The sequence below is a fragment of the Erythrolamprus reginae genome, chromosome 6 (genome assembly GCF_031021105.1).
Source record: "Erythrolamprus reginae isolate rEryReg1 chromosome 6, rEryReg1.hap1, whole genome shotgun sequence".
NCBI classification, from domain to species: domain Eukaryota; kingdom Metazoa; phylum Chordata; class Lepidosauria; order Squamata; family Dipsadidae; genus Erythrolamprus; species Erythrolamprus reginae.
The window spans coordinates 64,001,005-64,022,570 of NC_091955.1; the positions used below are offsets into that span (position 1 = coordinate 64,001,005).

General features: G+C 37.7%; 1 protein-coding gene across 1 annotated transcript in view; it reads right to left on the bottom strand.

Moving 5' to 3' along the window:
* The window catches only part of L3MBTL2 (L3MBTL histone methyl-lysine binding protein 2), a 40,694-nt gene that overhangs the window by 4,222 nt on the left and 14,906 nt on the right, over positions 1-21,566 (bottom strand). The window contains exons 8-15 of the mRNA XM_070756060.1: positions 17,950-18,038; positions 11,659-11,890; positions 10,969-11,045; positions 9,769-9,873; positions 6,122-6,269; positions 3,200-3,282; positions 2,476-2,710; positions 1,335-1,400 (exon numbers count right to left, since the gene is read on the bottom strand). Of these exons, the coding sequence (XP_070612161.1) occupies positions 1,335-1,400; positions 2,476-2,710; positions 3,200-3,282; positions 6,122-6,269; positions 9,769-9,873; positions 10,969-11,045; positions 11,659-11,890; positions 17,950-18,038 (1,035 nt within the window). The remainder of the gene's footprint in view (positions 1-1,334; positions 1,401-2,475; positions 2,711-3,199; positions 3,283-6,121; positions 6,270-9,768; positions 9,874-10,968; positions 11,046-11,658; positions 11,891-17,949; positions 18,039-21,566) is intronic.

The following is a 21,566-nucleotide window of genomic DNA, read 5'->3' on the forward strand; positions in this document are numbered from 1 at the left end:
CTCAATTAATATATAATTTGTCTATCAAACAGCAAAGCTGCTATAACAACTGTAGTGGAAGAGATAAATTATTATATGACAGGGAGATTGCAGGTTCTCCCAAAAAAGGAAAACAGGCAATTTGTGGATTAAACATTTCTCAATCTGATTATAACAACAATCCTGATGAACAGCAAAAGGAAATGCTTCACACTGAGTCTGACATTTAGTCCAGAAGCAGCATTGTGTTTCAAAGAGTACTTAATAATTTTCAGCATCTCTATCCGTCGTTCATAGTAAGTTAAGAATTGTGGTTCAGCAATACCTGCATAAGAACAGGTATGGTTCAAGTGCCCTGAATTTCCTTTCCAGAATTTCTTACAGAAAATTTCCTGTCAGTTGGAAATATCAAAGTTTCAACACAAAGTCTTTGCCTGAAAAACATGTACATCCCTCACTGCCTCCTTACGAATGGGAAAAATGGAAAACCTTTACACACACAATGCTTCCAATTCAGAATTTGACTCAGAAAATCATTGCGAAGGTTCACAAAAACATATAAAGACTGCTCCTTATGGTTGAGTTAGTGATATCCATCTGTCCTTCAACCTCTTAAAAATCAGTTTATTGCCTCCAATTGCAATTCTTAATGGGCCACAGGAATAATAACAACAAGTGGAAATGTGCATACTTGTGATTTACTAGGTAAATTAAATATAGGGATTGGTAGCTTTTGGCTTTAACTGGTATAGACTGGGAGTGAGATAAAAGCAACATCATGAGGACATTGCAGAAAAAGAGGCATGCTTAATTTAACTATTAGCCTGGATAAAATACACTTTTGATCAAAAAGATCTATGCCATCCGTTCCTCTGAGTCCTGGACTGCAATGAATTCATATAACGGGGATCTTTCTGGTACTGGTACCCCACACCCCGCCCCCAGACTTTGACCCTAAATCTCTATGTGTCTTTTATCTCTGGTTTTTTAACTGCTTTGTCTTGTCTTGCTTGCAGTTGCTGAATTTGCCATCAATTTCAACATAGTGCTTCCCTGGTTTGCATTGCCTGTTGCTCCAAAGCAGTTCAGATTCCTTTTCTTCTCGTGTATGAATATTTCTGGCCTTCTCGCCTTCGAATGGACACTGGGCTTTAATGCTATGCCTTTTCTTCTTTACTGTAATTACAAGGCATTCCAGATCCTGCTAAATACTCCCTTGTCTGACTGATGTTGCAATGAATATCACACAGAGAAATATTTTCCTTCAAATCCTACTGTATTCAGCAGAACAAATTTAACAAATGTTGCCTTGCTATTAAAATGAAACAGAGATACTTAGTGAAAGTGCTTCTTACTTTTCTTTCCATATGGTTTTCGCTTCTTCTTTGAAACCTCCTTGGAAAATGCAGGTGATTCAGGTTCTATTATCAAGACAAGAAGTCTAGAATGATTCGTTGTAAAGAATGCAAGAAGCAAGAAGCAGCAAATATAAATATAATGGCATAGCTGCCACTTGTTTCCAGAACCAGGTGCTAACCTAATGGGTTTGGAACTTGCTGTGTAAGAAGTTCATAGCCTGAGGGGGAATAGGAGCAGGCTTCTGTATTATTTTGTGTCACTACCCAATGTTGCTGCCTTTATGTATTTTCATTCTGAAATCTGTTCTACTAAATTTGATCTGAATTTCTCTTTCCCTCATATCATAAATTAGATTAATAAAATATATTTTTGAACCACCATCTGCCTCGGTTTCTGAGCAGTATACAATGCTAAAATGTACAAACAGCATATAAAAGTTTAAAAAAATAGAATTTGGAAGGAGGCAAGGATGATTAAACCCTGTTAAAAATTAGTTTAAAAGATGAAAGGAAGGCTCTTGTGGTGCAACCAGCCCCATGGCTGCATATTCTTCTGGGCTCCCCATGCAAGGCTCCAGAGCCCTATTTTAACTTCTTTTTGGAAGGCCAAGAGAGTGGGGGTCGGCCTCACCTCCAGATACAGCATATTTCTCAGAGTGATATTCTGTCAATTGGAATTCTTTAATTGACAGGATCTGTAACATATCTTTCCTCTCTTGAGTAGAATGGCCCAATGTAATGGAATGAAGACAATTCCATTGGTAGCATGGCTCCAGGTCATGTACATGTCATGTAGAGCTTTGTAAGTCATAACCACTACCTTGAATGGAGAATGCCAATTTCTTTATCAGTTATTTACTTGCATCTAGCTTATTTTAGTGTGGAATGTTCATGAAAATTCATGAAAATTGATATCCAAATAAACAGCTTGCAAGTAATCATAGAGATATGTAAGATATGTAAGATTCTGCAGGATTAATCCCTGCCGATTTCACTTTGGAAGGGAAGACCAGCTCCTCTTCAACTACCTCTTTAGCCCTCGTTATGGTTTAAAGCTTTTACGTAGAATAAGAATAGGTTTGGGTTGGGCTGAAGCTTCTCTCTCATATCCAGTAGTGCAACTGCTTGTTTTTCTCACCTGGTGTCACTGGTGGCTGCAGCTGGTAACCAATCAATTCACACCAACCCACAGGATAGATATCTGGCGATTCACAGTCTACCCACTGGTCGTATTCACTGTCCCAGCCATCAAAGTGAATTCTGAGGAGCCGATGGACTATCCTTTTTACTGTTGCCACACAGATAAGTCTTGGCTCCATCAGGTCTACTGCTTCTATTTTGGCACCCACTTTGAAGCCATGATTTGGACAATCCTAAAAAGATAAATGATAAAAAGAATATTATATATTCTTTAAATCTGGCCATCTAAATCCTTGCAAAAATGTTTCTACATTAAATTTCATTGTGAAAATTTATCAATAGGTTTGGAAAGTATAAAATGGTCCAGACACAAAATATTCAATGAATCAAAGAAAGAATTAAAATGCAAACATAGACACACACTAATTCCAGAGCTCAAAATTAAAGCAGAAAATATTTTGATCATGAAGAGGTTGTATCTATCTAGATCCTATGCAGGCTCGTTCATAGTAGAACATTAATTATATTTTGTATTTAATTGGTTACTATTGATTTCAAAAAATTTTACACAATGACTGGTACTGTGAATAAAAATGGAAGTCAGCATGAAGAAACAAAAGAAATTGATGAGGGGATGAAATGTTATACAAATGCTTGTTTGCTATTTATCAGGACAGAGACTGATTTGTTTTTATTATCTTGTCTGTGAATATAGTACTTACCACATTGAAAAGACGTGCTGGTGCAGATTTTGACCTAGTCTTTTCTAGATAGCTTGGCCAACTGAAGACTTTAGCATCATATCCTAAAATATAAAATTGGGAATTTTCTGACTAAACAAAAGAGGAAGGAAAAACTAACAGCACAGAAATAAGAATAAGATGGACATTATCCGAAGACAAAGTGGCAACATTTAAGATCAATGCTTCATCCTCATAGGTATGACTGACAAAAAGAAACGCATAATCTTTTGGAATACAGAGCAAAACTATTTTTGTAAAAAACAGATTAGCAATAATAATTGTGGAATTTATTATATGGAGTCCCAAGATCCAGGATTTTTATCTCAATGGGGTGGCACTGCCCCAGATGGATCGGTCCACAACTTGATGGTTCTTCTGGACTCGTAAATCCTGTTCAAAGAGCAAGTGGCAGTCACAGCTAGAACTGTGACTATACAATTTCAAATTGTGCACCAATTGCTGCCTCACGTGGATCAGGATTATTCAATCCCTAGTCATCTCACATTTTGACTATTGCAATGCTCACTACACAGGGCTACCCTTGAACAACTTTTGGAAGCTGCAGCTGGTGCAATGTTTGGTGGTGTGGGCAATTTTGGAGGCCTCAAGAGTGGCCCATTTACAAGAGTCGCCCAGAAAGTAATGCACCACATTTTTTTTTCTCAGCCTACAGTAATAGTACAAATGCAAAACTTTACATATACATTATATGAATTGTCAGGAGTGCATGTGTAAATTTTATATTTCTTCAGACAGATAGCATAGCTGCAGCAGTGTTTCAAAATGTTGTCTGTAAGTGATATACATTACAAGCAGTGTGTCATCATTGAATTTCTCACTGCGGAGAAAGAAATTGTTTTTTCTCCTTGTGAACTGGAACATTCACAAACATTTGTGTACAATTTATAGAGAATCTGCAGTCAACTGAAGTATGGTGAGCTGCTGGGCACAGAGGGTGATGCCATTAGAAGACGGTTTGGCAGAGCAGAAATGGTTTCGTGACCAGAACAAGGAGTGGTACCAACAGGGCATGCACGCCCTTGTGTCTCACTGGAGGAAGGCCGTGGAATGGGATGGAGATTATGTGAAAAAAATAGGGAGTATAGAAGAAACATAATTCTTTCTTGTGTGTAAGTTTCTTTGTGTTCAATAAATAATTGTTGAAAGAAAAAAATGTGGTGCATTACTTTCTGGGTGACCCTCATAATATCCTTGCTTTGGAAGCTACACTGACTGCTGGTTTGTTTATGGGTACAATTCAAGATGTCGGTAATCAGCTTTAAAACCCTTCATAGCATGGGTTGAAGCTACTTGCAGGGATGTCTCATCCCAATGGGTTTGGCCCATCCCACCTGCGTCAGCAGAAGAGACATGCTGTGGGCCAGTGGTGGGTTTAACATTTTTTTACTACAGGTTCTGTGGGCATGGCGTGGTTTTGTGGGCATGGCTTGGTGGGTGTGGCAGGGGAAGGAAATCTCTGTTCCCTCTCCACTCCAGGGGAAGGTTACTGCAAAATCCCCATTTCTTCCCAATCAGCTGGGACTTGGGAGGCAGAGAATAGATGGGGGCAGTCAGAAGTTGGTATTTACCGGTTCTCCAAACTACTCAAAATTTCCACTACTGGTTCTTTAGAACTGGTCAGAACCAGATGAAACCCACTTCTGCTTTGGGCCCCATTCTGGTGGATGGTTTCCAGGAGAAGAGCCATTGTGCCTGCCCTTCAAAATATCTTGCTCCCCTAGTTAAATATGGGGAATTACGAGAACTTAAAGAAATCAAAACAGCAGCTTTGGAAAGCGCTCAAGCAGTAGTTGTATTAGGGTGGAAAGGTAGCAATAAATGGACAATCCAGAATTGGTACTGGTACTGGTAACATTCATTTCGAAATGATAGAAATAAGATTAAATAACTTTGATGAAAATAAATTGGAGAAGCTGATGGCACGATGGAATAAGGTGAAAAATTATATCTTAAGTAGAATTTATGATGACAATGTGAAAAATAAATTCCAATCACTTTTTGTATGTAAAGAAATGTAAACCGGAGCTAAGGAAGAAATTGAAACTTATTGGAAATAATATAACCCCCTAAATGGTGGTGGGGTTTTTATTGGTGATGGGCACGTCTTCTTTTATGTATTTTTTGTTTGTTGTTAATTTAGTAAATAAACCAATAAAAATAAAAAATCTTTCTCCCTAGAATGAGGTTGGCTCCAATCCTCCTGACTTTCACAAGAGCTTAAAGGTCAGGCTGTTCAAGTTGGCTTAGGGCTCCAATGGGGGGTTGTGGACAGACTAATAATAGATCACACCTCCCACTGTCCACTCATCCTAGTCCCTCCTTCCCCATTCTTTAAGTAGGATTCAGTGTTTATCTTTTTATTGTATATAGATTTTGTATTGTTTTCTCTTCTTAATACTGTACAGGGTACAGGGTACATTTGGACAGTAGCCTGTGCTAAGTTGGATAGTCAATAAATTTAATAAAAATTAAAAACAAAGGAATTATTTAAAAGAGCAAAGAGAAATATTAGTATGAACATAAACATTTGCATAATCATCTCCAATAAAAAAGTGATGAAAAGAAAAAAAAAGATATTCTTCTTCAGAACAACCAAACAGCAAGACGATTCTGACCAAACCTGCCCTTCTAAGGGAAGAGGACAGATCATATTCTGTTTTTAATGCCAAAAGGAAAAACCCACAAATAAAGTATGAAACAGCCTTGTCCAGTCTTTTTCTGTTCAAATAATTTGGGACTCTAAGTCTGCCATGAAAAGCATTCGGTTAAGACAGGCTGGCCCAATGGGACAAGGTCATGTCACACACACACCACCGCCCAAGGAGCTGTGCCCATTTTGCTATAAAAACAAACTAAGAAAAAGCAAACCGGGGAACTCACCTTTTGGTGGAATCAGCTCTATATTGTTGTTCTTACAGAAGCCAGCAGGGAAAATGGAATGCAGGGACCCATGATAGCAGAACCATTCAGAATCACTTTCGGAAGTTGTGCCGTCAATGCCAAGCATAAGATAACCATCTAAAAGGACCTAAACACATTAGATAAAGTCATATTTTATGGTAGCAATTCCCAGCTTCACCAGTCAAGTGAAGAAATCTAGGTAGCTTGCCATGTTATCCCATTTATTTTATAGAAATTTATTCTTCAGTTTTCTTCCATGGAGAATTTTATACCAAAGAACTTAATGAAGCCTAAGCATTTACTTTTTAAAAACCTACTTTAAAAATAGGGATTCCCTAGTTCACACACAAAAAAAGAAAACCTGGGGGGACTTCCGGTTGATGTAGTGGCAAGAACGGATGGAAAATAGCAGACCTCCACCAGGCTTTGTGAAATGTAGCAGGCAACTGTTTGCTGGGAGACCCTATGGCAGTGAAGGGGAACCTTTTTTCCCTCGGGTGCCGAGAAACAGTGCACATGGGCTATTGCACATGCATGAGTGCCCACACCCATAATTCAGGGCCTGGGGAGGACGAAAACAGCTTCTGCCACCCCATGGGGGCTGGAAACAGACTGTTTCCCAACTTCAGGAGGGTCCAGTAGGCTTGTGTTTCACCCTCTCCAGGCTCCAAAGACTTCCCTGGATCTGGGGGAGGGTAAAAATGCTCTCCCCACTTCCCCCAGAGGCTCTCTGGAAGCCAAAAGCACCCTCCCAGAGCCTCTGTGCTAGCCAAAAATCAGGTGGCCGGCACATACATGCACATTGGAACTGAGGTAGAGCAACGTCTTGCGTGCCAGAAGGTATTACTTTGCTTGCACCTGTGGCACTGCTGCTATAGGTTCACCATCACTGCCCTATGGAGTTAAACCTCTTTGGAGGGAAGGTGAAAAAAGGAGAGGTGCTTCATTGATCACAAGGAAAATGCAACTTCCTCACTAAGAAAGAAACAAAGAAAGTTCTCCTGAACAGCAGCAAGGACAACAACCATTTTTGGTCAGTCATAAGCTGGGACAACTGGGACAATTGGGAAGGTGTAAATTGGAAATTATAAAGACTGAAAAGCACAGATTTATAGACATTTTGGGGACTTGGAGAAATAATTGATTTGGGAGGGACTTTTTAGATATTGGGATACTGGAAAATTATAGGGATATTAATTTGTTATAAAATGACCCAGCAGGAGACAATAAAGTTTTATGAAGAAATGTTAGAAACAGTGACAAAAACTATAAAAGGTTGATGGGAGTATTTAAAGAAAGCCGCTCTGAGTCCACTTTGAAATGAGCAGCATATAAATAAATAAAATAAAATAAAATAAAATAATAAAATAAATAAAATAAATAAAATAAAATAAAATAAATTTAAAATAAAATAAAATAAATTAATAAAATAATAAAATAAATAAAATAAAATAATAAAATAATAAAATAATAAAATAAAATAAAATAAAATAAAATAAAATAATAAAATAAAATAATAAACAAACAAACAAATAAATAAATAATAGATAAGATAAGATGAGATAAGATGAGATAAAGATGTGAAGATAGAGGGCACTCAACAAATGGTGGGGAAAGATGAATATGATACACAGAAGACAGCTGAAAAATTAGGAATGGTGGATGGGACAATGCAAAATAAACTACAAAAAGATGAAAATAAGTAAAGGGCAGAGGAAAATACTGAAAAGAGAGCAATGGCAAATACTAAAAACCAAATAGACAATCCCTTAAGAGCTTATAATAGAATGAGGGGGAAGGGGAGGTTACAAAAACGAAGAAAGGGTTATGGTTGGATATTTAAAAGATGCAGCAGAAGGAGATAAAGGATAAGACAGAAGGGAATATTTTGTGTAAAAATGTTAGAAAGACATATGAGATTCCAAGAGAGAAATATAAAAGAATCACCCAAAAATCAATAAATGATTACATTCTAGAAAGCTGAGAGATGATGGATAGAGAGAGATTATTATAAGATAGTAACAATATTGAAAACAATAGAAATAAGGAGAAAGTTTAAATTGGGAAAATAGTAGTGTGTAAATGTATGTGTGTATACTGTGTTTTTGGAGTATAAGACGCATCGGAGTATAAGACGCACCTAGATTTTAGAGGTGGATAAAAGTATTCTGAACCAAATGGTGTAGCAATATATTATTTATCAAAATACCAGTGTAGCAGAATACTTTTTACAAACATGTATATTTTTATTAACTATGTACACTTTTTACAAACTTCAAACTTGAAAGCTTTAAGACTTATCAATTTCAACTCCAAGAATTTCTCTTCCAGTCATGCTAGCTCAGGAATGGGAGTTGAAGTCCACAAGTCTTAAACTTGCCAAGTTTGAAGACCCTTGCATATCTAATCCCTAACTCAGGGGTCTTCAAACTTGACAGCTTTAAGACCTAGTAGACTTCAACTCCAAGAATTCCTCCTCCAGATGCTAGATGGGGTAAGTAGAAGGCAAAACCACCTCTTTTTGTAAAAAATACGCCATTAAAAAAAAATAGGGTGGGCAAAGGGCCTAGGAAGCCTGCAGGGAGCTCCTAGGTGTTGGGGGCATTTTTGCCTTTCTGCAGTCCTATTTGCAGGCTGCCAGACTCTTTCCCCATTCAATTTTTGCAAAGAAATGGCCAAAAATGCACCCAGGAGCTCTCTGCAGGTTTCCAGACCCTTAGTCCACTCCATGTTTGCAAAAAACGGGCCCATTTTTCACCATATAGGTCCTTATTGGAAATTATAGCCTATAAGGACTATAAATCCAGGGGACTTGGAGATATAAATTTTGGACTGATTAGATCTTACTGATAATTGGTTTTAATAGTTTATAGCAAGTTGAGATATTGAAAATGTGGTGGAACACTGAGTAACATCTATAATATCAAAAGTTAGGAGTTAACAAGAATATAAAAGAACATAATAATTATAATAAACACGTTAAGATTAGAAGTTGGAAGATAAAGATTTTTTATGTGTAATTTTATTACTGTGAACACTGCGTGAAAAATATGTTGGCCCAATCATTACACTGTCACAAAAAAGTCAGTTGTTAAAGAAAAACTGCAAATAAAACTTATACCAAAAAAACAAACCAAACCAAAACCCCAACCCCTACCCTGGTTAAAAAAAACAAAAAACTGGACTTCTATATACCTATTAAAAGGGGGGGAAATGTGTCTAACAATTCACTGCAAAAAAACAAGACAAGTTCTCTTGGGATGAGTTGAACAATCTCAGCACCTCCTTTTATATCTCCCAAAGTCTCCTGTCTCAGTTTTGTTTGGTTTACTGACTGCAGTTACATTTTGGTTACTTACACATGTCAAGGGGCAAAGTTTTTTATTCATTCAAGTATAATTTTTTTCCAGAAATGAAAAAAGCTGAAATATCTATATGGCAAAATAGGAGGAAGGTGAGTATTTCTTTCTCTCCCAGGTCCAATATAAGGATGGACCATGTCTGAATAAGGCTGATTAGTTAATAAAAGCTTTATCAGCAAGCACATAATTCTCAATTCCATCAATGTCAAAGATAGCAAGAGAAATATTTGTATTACTACAGTCACTTTTACTTCTTCACAATACCTTACAGATAGTAGCCACACAAATGTTGCCAGGATTCAGAGGATCAATAGCTTCCAATTTCATGCCTTTCTCAAACCAGCCGCCTGCTGGATAGACAACACGTACCTATAATAGATGGTAGGAGAAAGTGACAAATGGGCATCAAAGATGTGAATATCTATAGGAAGATGCTGAGATTAGTGGATTGATCAACAAGACAATCCAATGAGTCAGACCCTTAAGTTTTGATTGCTTTTCAAACAAAGCTGATTGATTAGCTTTGATCAATCTTTTCCCTTATCATTCTGATTTCTTAGATATGAGATGAGAGATAATATTTTAATATCACAACGCAATGCAAGAGCCTACAGGATACACATGCAAAAGGTGAATCATTTCAGCTGCAAATATATATTAAAAACACACATACAGTGGTACCTCTCTGTGGCGGCCCCGACCCTCTGGAACCAGCTCCCCCCGAAGATTAGAATTGCCCCCACCCTCCTTGCCTTTCGGAAACTCCTTAAAACCCACCTCTCCCATCAGGCATGATGGAATTGAGTCATCTCCCCCGGGCCTATACAGTTTATGCATGGTATGTTTGTGGGTATGTTTTTGCTTTTTAATAAGGGGTTTTTAGTGACTTTTAAATTATTAGATTTGTTGTACATTGTTTTATTGTTGTTGTGAGCTGCCCCGAATCTACGGAGAGGGGCGGCATACAAATCTAATTAATAATAATAATAATAATAATAATAATAATAATAATAATAATATATCTAAATTACTTTTTTTTTTTTTAAACCACCTCATTTTAGATAACTGCAGGCAGGGGATGCGATGGCTCAGCGGCCGTGACGCTGAGCTTGCGATTCAGAAAGGTTGGCAGATCGGTGGTTTGAATCCCTAGTGTTACGTAACAGAATGAGCTCCCGTTACTTGTCCCAGCTTCTGCCTACCTAGCAGTTTGAAAGCATGTAAAAATGCAAATAGAAAAATAGAGACCAGCTTTGGTGGGAAGATAACACCGTTCCATGCACCTTCAGCGTTTAGTCATGCTAGTCACATGACCATGGAGATGGTTTCAGACAGCGCTGGACCTTTGGCTTAGTAACAGAGATAAGCACTGCCCCCTAGAGTTGGGAACTAGTATCACATATGAGTGAGGGAAACCTTTACCTAATCCTGCAGGACAGTACTATGAACCAGACTCATTCCCACCTTTTTAAAGAGATATGGAACAGCATCGCAGTAGATTTTCCGGAAGGTAGGATGGTTTGCCATATCATTATTCTTTTCTTCCATCAGGAAAGACATATAAAGACAGCAGTTAGAACTGGGGGAAAGGAGATTTCTAACTATTCATAATCTTTAAAAGGGAAAAATAGAACAGTACAATGGGACATTAGCAATCCCAAATTATTTCTAATTTCCAAAATAATGCAATAAATGTATATATATACCGGTATATATATATATATACCGGTGTGTGTGTGTGTGTGTGTGTGTGTGTGTGTGTGTGTGTGTGTGTATATATATATATATATATCTATCTATATATATATATATATATCTTAGTTGCATATAATATAAATTTAGTGTATTTACAATAAGAAATACATTTATAAAAAAGGAAAGAGAGAAAATTAAGTTGAATGTATTCTAATGCAATTTGTCCTAACTTTTGTTGATCTGTGAGAGTACTTTAGTAGTTCATCTGCCTGTCTATCTGAAAAGGTTTAAAAATGTTATTTAGGACAATATCCAATGAACCAAAGTAGCTAAGAATTGCTTGTTCTACTCACAAATATTAAGAAGGGACTGCCACTGCTATCTAATGGATAAATATAAACTTCTGGCCTTAATCCCTGAAAATCCTGAGTGATTGCTGCTTGCAATATGAAAACTCACCTGTTTTTTTCATGCTATGGCCAACTCTTCTGGACCAGCCTACTGGATGGATTAGAGGGCTCCACATATGGCACCAGAAATCATCATCACTGTCTCCATCCTCATAGAGAAGCCTCAGCCGGCCACCAATTACAGTATCCACGATGGCCATTCGTGTTTGGGATATGCAGGCCTTGTTCACTACTTCTACCCTCATGCCTTGGCGGAAAGGATACTTCATGCTCTCAGTCATCTGAGTAAACCAGAAAGTGAACATGAAGGTGGAAAATCAATTATTTTCTTTGGGAAGCCCCAACTACAGAGCCAAAATCAGAATTTTAAAAATTAATTTATAAGCCCCACAACTCTGCAAAATAGAAACATTGGCACATTACTATACTGTATTCCAAAACCAAGATCTAATATAGTCAATTACAAAAGTTATATATTGTGAAACTATCCCTTCATCTTATATTTCTTTATAGTAAAGGGTAGTGATCTGGAATATAACCACCGTATTGGGATCCAGTTTGGGATTCAAGATGGTGCCGATGAAAATTGCTTTGGTGAAATGCTTTCTTTTCTAATATTCTCTGCAATTCTTTTCTAATATTCTCTGCAATTCTCTACGGATTTCATACTCATGAGACCATCTACTACGAACTAAGTTTCTTTAGGGAGCAGCTCTTTGTAACCTCACCTGCACCTGTCTTTACAAACACGGAGGAGATTCTAGCTCCCGGGAAGCTAATTCCCTGGAACTATGGATTAACAAAAGCAAATGCAGATGTCAGAGACGAAGAGGTAAAAAGGCGGGAATTTTTAATTAGCCACAGGAATAAGGAAATTTTAAAAACCTGCTCCTTTTAATCTTTCTTACCAATTTACATTCACTTCCTAATAAAATGGATGAAATACTCCTTTCAAATAGATCCTTTTTACAAAGGATTTGCGCTATGCTTTATTGAATTCTAGCTAAACGTGGAAATTGATGACAACAGCATGCATACACCAGGGTTTCAGATACTTAGAGCAGACAGGATTGTAGAACTATCGGAAAAAAAGTGAGGAGGCTTATGTATATATCAACAACAGCTGGTCTCAGGACATAACTATAATATACACATTCTGTGATGAAAACTTAGTGTCTTTACTTATCGATTGCAAACCTTTTTACTCTCCAAGTGAGATCACATAATTTCTACTAATTCTTATGTATCAACTGCCTAATGGTTTCACCCAGGTCCAGCATTTGAGCGGGAAAATACTCAAACGCCATTGGTTGATGCATATGATAACTCCTATAAAAGAGCTAGCTTTTGGACTGCAAGTTGCCAAGTAAAGAAGTTCCTTCTGAAGTCTGTTTCCTGTGGTTATTCCCACCACTCAACACTAATTGTAGTGTATATCCCGCCACAAGCCTGTGTGGCTTCATCAACTCTAGCCAATTAGATTATGGAGGCTGAAGCCAAATACCCAGATTTCACTGGTCATTATTCTAGATGATTTTTACAAAGATAATTTAAGGAAAGAGCTTCCAAAATATTTTCAGCATGGTCAATTGTTCCACTAGAGGCAAGAATACTTTAGACTACTGTACACCACACCACACTAAAAGATACTTAGCAGCCCTTAGACAAGCAGTTGTGGGCCATTCAGGTCACATGAAGCAACTGTGGGTGATTCAGGTTTGCATGATTTGCCTTGTATCTGCTTACAGACAAAGATTTAAAGCCGCAAAACCAACAATTAAATCAGTGAGGACTTGGACTGAAGAGGCAAAGTTAAAGCTACAGGCTTGCTTTCACTGAATGGACTGGAATATTTTTAAAGATACCTGTGCAGACTTGGATGAACTCCTACAGATACTGTAACATTATATGTCAGCTTCTGTGAAGACCTATGGGTACTGACCAGGAACTTGCGAATATACTGTAACAATAAACCTTGATTCACAGGTAAACGTAAGCAGTTACCCCATGTCCAGTCAATGAAGCAGTGGAAGTGATGTGCCAGTGCCTGGAGGCTGTTGGGGCCTGGATGGGTGTCAACAGACTCAAACTCAGCCCTGATAAGACGGAGTAGCTGTGGGTTTTGCCTCCCAAAGACAATTCCATCTGTCCGTCCATCACCCTGGGGGGGGGGGAATTATTGACCCCCTCGGAGAGGGTCCGCAACTTGGGCGTCCTCCTCAATCCACAGCTCACATTAGAGAAACATCTTTCATCTGTGGCGAGGGGGGCGTTTGCCCAGGTTCGCCCGGTGCACCAGTTGCGGCCCTATTTGGACCGGGAGTCACTGCTCACAGTCACTCATGCCCTCATCACCTCGAGGCTCGACTACTGTAATGCTCTCTACATGGGGCTACCTTTGAAAAGTGTTCAGAAACTTCAGATCGTGCAGAATGCAGCTGCGAGAGCTATCGTGGGCTTTCCCAAAAATGCCCATGTAACACCAACACTCCGCAGTCTGCATTGGTTGCCGATCAGTTTCCGGTCACAATTCAAAGTGTTGGTCATTACCTATAAAGCCCTTCATGGCACTGGACCAGGGTATCTATGAGACCGCCTTCTGCCGCATGAATCCCAGCAACCGGTTAGGTCCCACAGAGTGGGCCTTCTCCGGGTTCCGTCAACAAAACAATGTTGCTTGGCGGGGCCCAGGGGAAAAGCCTTCTCTGTGGTGGCCCCGACCCTCTGGAATCAACTCCCCCAGAGATTAGAATTGCCCCCACCCTCCTTGCCTTTCGTAAGCTCCTTAAAACCCACCTCTGTCGTCAGGCATGGGGGAATTGAGACATTCTTTCCCCCTAAGCCTTTATAATTTATGCATGGTATGTTTGTTATATGGATGTTTAGTTTTATAATAAGGGTATTTTAGTTGTTTTTAGTATTGGATTTGCATGATGTTTTTTATTACTGTTGTTAGCCGCCCCAAGTCTACGGAGAGGGGCGGCATACAAATCCAATAAATAATAATAATAATAATAATAATAATAATAATAATAATAATAATAATAGTAGTAGTAGTTACGTCATTTCAAAGGGGAAGCCTACAGGAAAGGTGACAGAATTCTGCACAGTCAGGCTAGAAATGTATTAACAAGAGAGATTAGAGCAGCAAAAAGAAGCTATTCTAAAAAGCTAATAAATCAGTTCTCAAGACATGAACCAGCAAACATGTGGAAAACTCTTAAAAGCATCACCGGTTACGGGAAACCTCCTTCCCAAGCTGAAGGAAATCAGCAACTGGCAGATGACTTGAACTCTTCTACTGCAGGTTTGAAAGGAAACTACCTATCTCCACAACCTCCATCCCAGACACACCAACAACAGCCAAACATCCTACAACTGACTTCATCCCATTGGGTTCACAACCCCTGGTGATCACAGAAAAGGAAGTGCAAGGTCTCTTTCACAGACAGAAGCCAGGAAAAGCACCAGACCCAGATAAGATAACTCCTTCTTGCTTAAAAGTCTGTGCTGCCCAATTGGCCCTCATCTTCACTCAAATCTTCAACAAATCACTAGAGATATGCCATGTTCCTTCTTGCTTCAAACACTCCATTATCATCCCAGTGCTGAAGAAGCTCACCATCAAAAAACTGAATGACACCAGTTGCTTTGTTATGAAAACCATCATGGATTCACTGTTAGACCTCCTGCAATTTGCATACCGAGCAAATAGACTGACATATGCTGTTACTATGGCTCTGAACTATATTCTACAACATCTCCAAAGACCTAGGCAAGGGTTCTCTTTGTAGACTTTAGTTCAGCACACAATATCATCATACTGGACATTCTTCTAACTAAATTGAATCAGCTAGCGCTACCTGGATGTACTTGTAAGTGGATCACAAGTTTCCTAATAGACAGGAAGCAGCAGGTGGAGCTAGAAAAAAATCACATCAAATACTTGTACAAGTCTGTGTACTCTCACCACTGCTGTTCTCTTTATATACTAATGACTATGTCTCAAATGATCCATCTGTTAAACTACTGCAGTTTGCCAAGGATACAACAGTGATTGGTCTCATTCAAGACAATGATGAAACCGCATACAGACGGGAGATTGAACAAACAGCCCTTTTCCTGAATGCCATCACACTGCTAAACAAACAATTTCCTCAACACTGTCAAACTATTCACCAATGCATTACCATTAGTCTTCTCATCGTTCCTATCATCCATCTCCTCCCACTTATGACTGTATGGCTGTAACTTCTTGCTTGTGTCCTTATGATATATATTAATATTGTTTCCTGTTTGCTTATTTGTACCCCATGACAATCATTAAGTGTTGTACCTCATTATTCTTGACAAATGTATCTTTTCTTTTATGGGGTTCACTGAGAGCATATGCAACAAAGATAAATTCCTTGTGTGTCCAATCACACTTGGCCAATAAAGAATTCTGTTCTGTCCTGTTCTATTCTATTCTGTTCTACTCTGTAATGGGGAAAGGAAAAAGAAAAGCAGAAGAAATATTTTTATTAAATAATGGGAGTGGAAATTGAATTAAAGTTTCCCCTTCATTCACATTCACATTCAGGATAAGTCTGAGAAAGTAAACATAACCGGATAGCAGTCTTATTCTTGTTTTATGGATTGGGTTCTGCAGGGCAATCTAAAGAGGGGAGGGATATGCTATAGAAAAGGCAGCCTTCACCAATGCTTGGTGAAGCGTTGATGAGGCAAGGTGTTGATGAAGCGAGGAGAACCAATTATATAGACCGGGGGGTGAGGTGGGTGGGCCGGAGGCACCAAATGGTGGGGAAAGTGTGACAGGTAAAGCGGCAAGCAGGTGATTGGTTGGACAAGGGTGGCAGGGGCATGAGGACAGGACCGGTTTGGGGGCGTGGCCAGCCAGCTCTTGCTACCGGTATGGCGAACCACCTGCTGCCCCCCCTTGTTTTTCTTAGTCCCATCACACTTGCCTCTTAGCACCCCCTTAAGTCATATCACTGTCCCCTAGGGACCACTGGTAGAATCCTTTATTTCAGATATCAGGTCTTTAGGTTTATTTTTCAAAAACTCCCTTTTATCCTTTATTTTGATTATTAACATTCACTGTACAACTAGTGCAACTTAATGCATCTTTCACAATGATGTGAAAAATATGGAAACTGAATCGTCTTTTTAAAATAAATGTACATGTACTGTTTGATTTTAAATGTGTTTTATTAGAATAAGTGTCCTTGTTGAAAGCTGGAGCTTGAGCAAAGGGTGCCTCTTTTTAAGGCTTGCCACCCTATTAGGCAGGATGCAGAGTGGCCAAAAATGGGAGGAAATAGGCAAGTAGGGTCAGTTGCAGTACTCCTGTGGCCATAAGTGCAGGCAATGTGAGGGATTGCAGTGGGCTGGATTCACAAGAGGGAGGGGTGCATTCCAGAGGAATATTTATTTATTTATTTATTAATCCGATTTGTATGCTGCCCCTCTCCGCAGACTCGGGGCGACTCACAGCAATTGCCATACAATGTAAACTAATCCAATATTTAAATTAATTTTAAAACACCACAAGTTAAAACCAATCATACACACTAGCATACCATACATAAATTTTATAAGCCTAGGGGGAAGGAACATGTCAATTCCCCCATGCCTGACGACAGAGGTGGGTTTTAAGGAGCTTACGAAAGGCTAGGAGGGTGGGGGCAACTCTGATATCTGGGGGGAGTTGAATAAAAGGCCATTCAGTTCAAATATCTTGTGTGTGTATGTGAGAGAGAGAGAGCAATATTGGCTTCATGTAAGTAATAGTCTGCTTCAGTTAGGCAAGATTCTGTGTACAGGTGTAGAACAATAAAGAAACCAGTTTGGAAGAATCACTATGCGATTTCCTGGGGTTTTTTGAGTCTGACGGGTGAGCTGCCAAGCCTTCAAATTTTGGTCACGTCGCTGTTTTGCACTGTAACTGCTGTAACTATGGGCCCGGGCCATAAGTTCATTTTTTCATCATTGTCATAAATTCAGTAATTAAGGAATAAATAGTCATAAATCAGTGATTATCTGCATTCAGAGACTGCATGAGCTTCAGAGATAAAATACATGTTTTAACTACTAACTAGATGCATAAGGTATTCATAAAAAAATTTCATTATGATACGCTATTCTTAAATAGTGTTAAAGTACATATTACGTTAGACTAACCTTCTTTCACCACTATGTTGGTTATGAATCCTCCCTCCAAGTATTTTAGGCAGCAATAACTCTGGGAATTAATTTACTTGCCACTTATACCTGATTTGAATGAGCTACTGGAAAACTAGATTAGTCTGAATAATTTTGCTAGAGGTCCCATCCTCACCTTTAAATGGAAATCAACTGGGATTGTCCGAGCCCCCACCAATTTTTTCATAAGGTACCCTCTCCAGTTTGTAAACTTTGAATGGATAGCTGTATAGAAAGATTTAAGAAAGTCAGTGCAATATGCCTTTTGTATCTGTGGAAGTACACAGAATTGAATCAGACTCCTTTTAATTAGATTCTTTTTGGTTATATTTTCCTTGCTGAACATTTTTCTGGTACAGAGGCTTTTGAATAGCGGGTCTAAATAATGATTAAGCATCAACAACTTGCTGCAGTAAATATGTACTCAGTTTTCCAACAATGGTATTATCTCTCTAAATAGGTAGCTGTTTCAATGAGGCACAATTTATTTCGCCCCCATTGTGCTAGTTAAGCAGAAAAGCAGATCCAGTCTGATCTAACACAAGAAGGTGCTGCAAAAAATTATATTTATTGGGTAGAATTTTCACAAAGCATAACAGGGATTAAAGCAGGAGTGTCAAACTCGTGGCCTGTGGGCTGGATGCTGGCCATGCCCACAATTTTAGTCAAGGGGGAAAGTCACAATACATTGTGTGATAACAATGTGATGACATGAGTTTGACACCCCTGAATTATCAAGTATCAAGAGAAATGTTAGCAGTATTACTACATTGTCTAATGATCAAATCACCATATAAATCAATTTTCTTAGAGTCACTGCTTTCCAGATATACTAAATTATAACTCCTGTAATATCCAGGCACAATTAAGTTGTTCAAGATATTAAAAAAGAACTCTTAAATAACTCTGAAAATGAAAATTGTAAAAATATAAATTTAGTTAAAACAAATATATATGAAAGAAGTATTGCAAAAAAATTGGAAGAAAAAATGGCATTGAGCAGATTTCAGTAACGGGGATGGGCATGCCCTAGCACCACGGTGACAAGGAGTTCCCCACGCTCCGAAGGGGAATCCGGAATCCCTGTTGCCTTAGTGTCCTAGTTTTGTTGGAACCAGGCCAGAACCACCTTGGAGGGGTGGTGAAGAAGGGTATGTCGTTGGTGATCTGTTTCGGGGTTGACATATCCTGCAGAGAGTTGGCTTGGGGCCTCAACCAGCAGCAGTGTGAAACAGACTTTGCAAGTCGTCCTAGCCATGGCGGCTATGTTATGCAAGGATTGGATTGTTTTTTGTGTCATCGGGAAGGAAGAAAATTTAAGCCAAGTACTGGAGGTCAAAGAGAAAAGGAGCTGGTGAACTTGGTGAACTCTTTTGCCAGAAAGGATTTTTTCTCTCTCTTAAGACTAAAGGAGAAGATATATGGGGAAAGTTGGGGGAAGCGGCATGTAAATAGAACACTTCCAGTAATTAATTAGCCGCTTCCCCCAACTTTCCCCGTATATCTTCTCCTTTAGTCTTAAGAGGAAAAAAATTCCTTTCTGGCAAAATAGTTCACCAAATCCACCAGCTCCTTTTGGAAGACTATAACTAAAATCCAGGATGGGGGAATTCTGGAACTAAATATTCATGAATTAACAAGTTATTGTCCTAATTAATATTGAATTCTACTGTTTTTCTATGGAAGGAATATATAAATTACTAATAAAAAGAAGAAAATTTTGGGACTGTGTGGTAATGCCATCTGCTGGCAGAAGATTTTGTTGGTGAGAAGCTGCATACTAATTGTACACCAGTGGTTGTTTATTCAGCTGTTGACCTTGAAGAGAGAATTTATCTGGGTCAGTATAGAATGCTGGCTATTTTGTCTCCAATTGTGATAAAAAAAAGGAAGGATTATTATCTGTTGGATGTTTGAACTTTGAACGAACTCTAGAAAGCTTATACTAACCATCAAACATGATTATTGTAACTGGAACAGATGAAGGGGACTTTTTCTAGACTGTTGGAGAAATATTTTCAGACAGCTGGATTTATTGTAAAGATTTGCCTCTTCTGATATGAATGATATGGACATGAAAGACTTCACATTTTTCTTCAAAGACTTTTGTGAAGATGTAATGAGAGATCTTACGGAATTTGCAGCTGGAATTAGGGGAAAATACAGGGAGTCTTGGATACAAAGGAGGCTTCTAATAAGGACTGCAATAATGACAAGGATAATAAAGAATCTGATAATATGATTCTTTGAAGCAAAGAATTATAAAGACAAAAGGAAAGAAGATTAAGAAAATGGACAGGCTAATGGTCATACATTATTTTATGATTACACTGGGATAGACAGTGACAAGAAATGGAGAGGTTTTGGCAAACTAAAAAGGAAATTAAAATGAAAAAGAGAAAGGGATATAGAAGGGGGAGATTGGAAAGTATAGGAAGATTATATAGAAATATAATAGGAGAAGGGGAAAGAAGAAAAGAGAAATAAAAAGGTGGTAGTAAATTACAAGAAAGAAATTTAGAGAGTTTACAAAAGAGGAATGGAAATTTGAAAAATTCCACTGTGGTGATTGGAATTTGACTAATAAATAATTCTCTTTCTTTACAATTTATTAGAGATATTGAATTTGTTAAATCTATTAAATACTTTTATGAACTTAGAGAAAGCAATACAAATATAATGAAGGAAATTTATTAATGAGATATTTGATATAAATTTGATTAATTGATTTGATTTGAAATTGTTAAATATTGTTTATTATTTATGAAGAAAATTTTATTATAAGTAAAGTAAATATATGGAAACTTAAAGAGTAGGGATTTGATTATTAAGTAATATTTTTATGTTTTTATACTTGGTATTATTATAGACATTACAAACAAGCCAATGAAAGTAATATAATTATTAATAATTATTAATAAAATATAAGATTATTAGATATTTACATGAAATAAGAGGAAGAAATATAGATAAAAAGAACAAGGTGAATGGAATGTAGCAAAAGGATATAAATTGATATAATTGACTAAGATCAAATTGATAAATACCTCTAGGTTATTGGAAGAAAGTTTGATAATAATTAAAGTAATTGCTATAAAGTGTATTAATATATGCAATCTGACTGATTCTTAACTGGATTAGGATGAAATTAAGAACTAGTTAATATATATTATGCTACCAAGTGGAAGATAAATTAAGATAATGTGAATGGAATGAAAAAGACTAACAGAACCAAAATTATATGTAGATAATTTATAATTTAAATATTTAATGTTAAATATAACTAAATGTGGATTTATTATTGGATAAGGGGCTTTAGTTATTAAAAAAGTAAATGAGGATGAGAAGAAGACATTGCCGCTTGGATTTAAGAAGCTACAAGTATTTTATTAAACACATGAAGGAATGTTAGCAGTAAATTTAATTAGAAAAAAATGGATTCATCTGGATGATGAAACTAGAAAAGGAGGCAGCAGGATTTTGGCAAACATATATCGAAGGTTAAGAGATAAGAGAATGGATATTCTTTTAATAATATTGTAATGTAAGAAGACATTTGTTTAAGCTGTATTGAAGGTATGTGATGTTGTAAGTTTTTTATGGTGGAGAAAAAATAAAAAACCTTTTGCAAAAAAAAAAAAGAATAGATTTCAGTAAGTGTACAGACCAAGAAAATTTCTATGCTATCTGTACAGCCTCCATATCCATTTATTGTCTTTCCCTTAAATTCTCCAGATACCATGCAACTTAAAT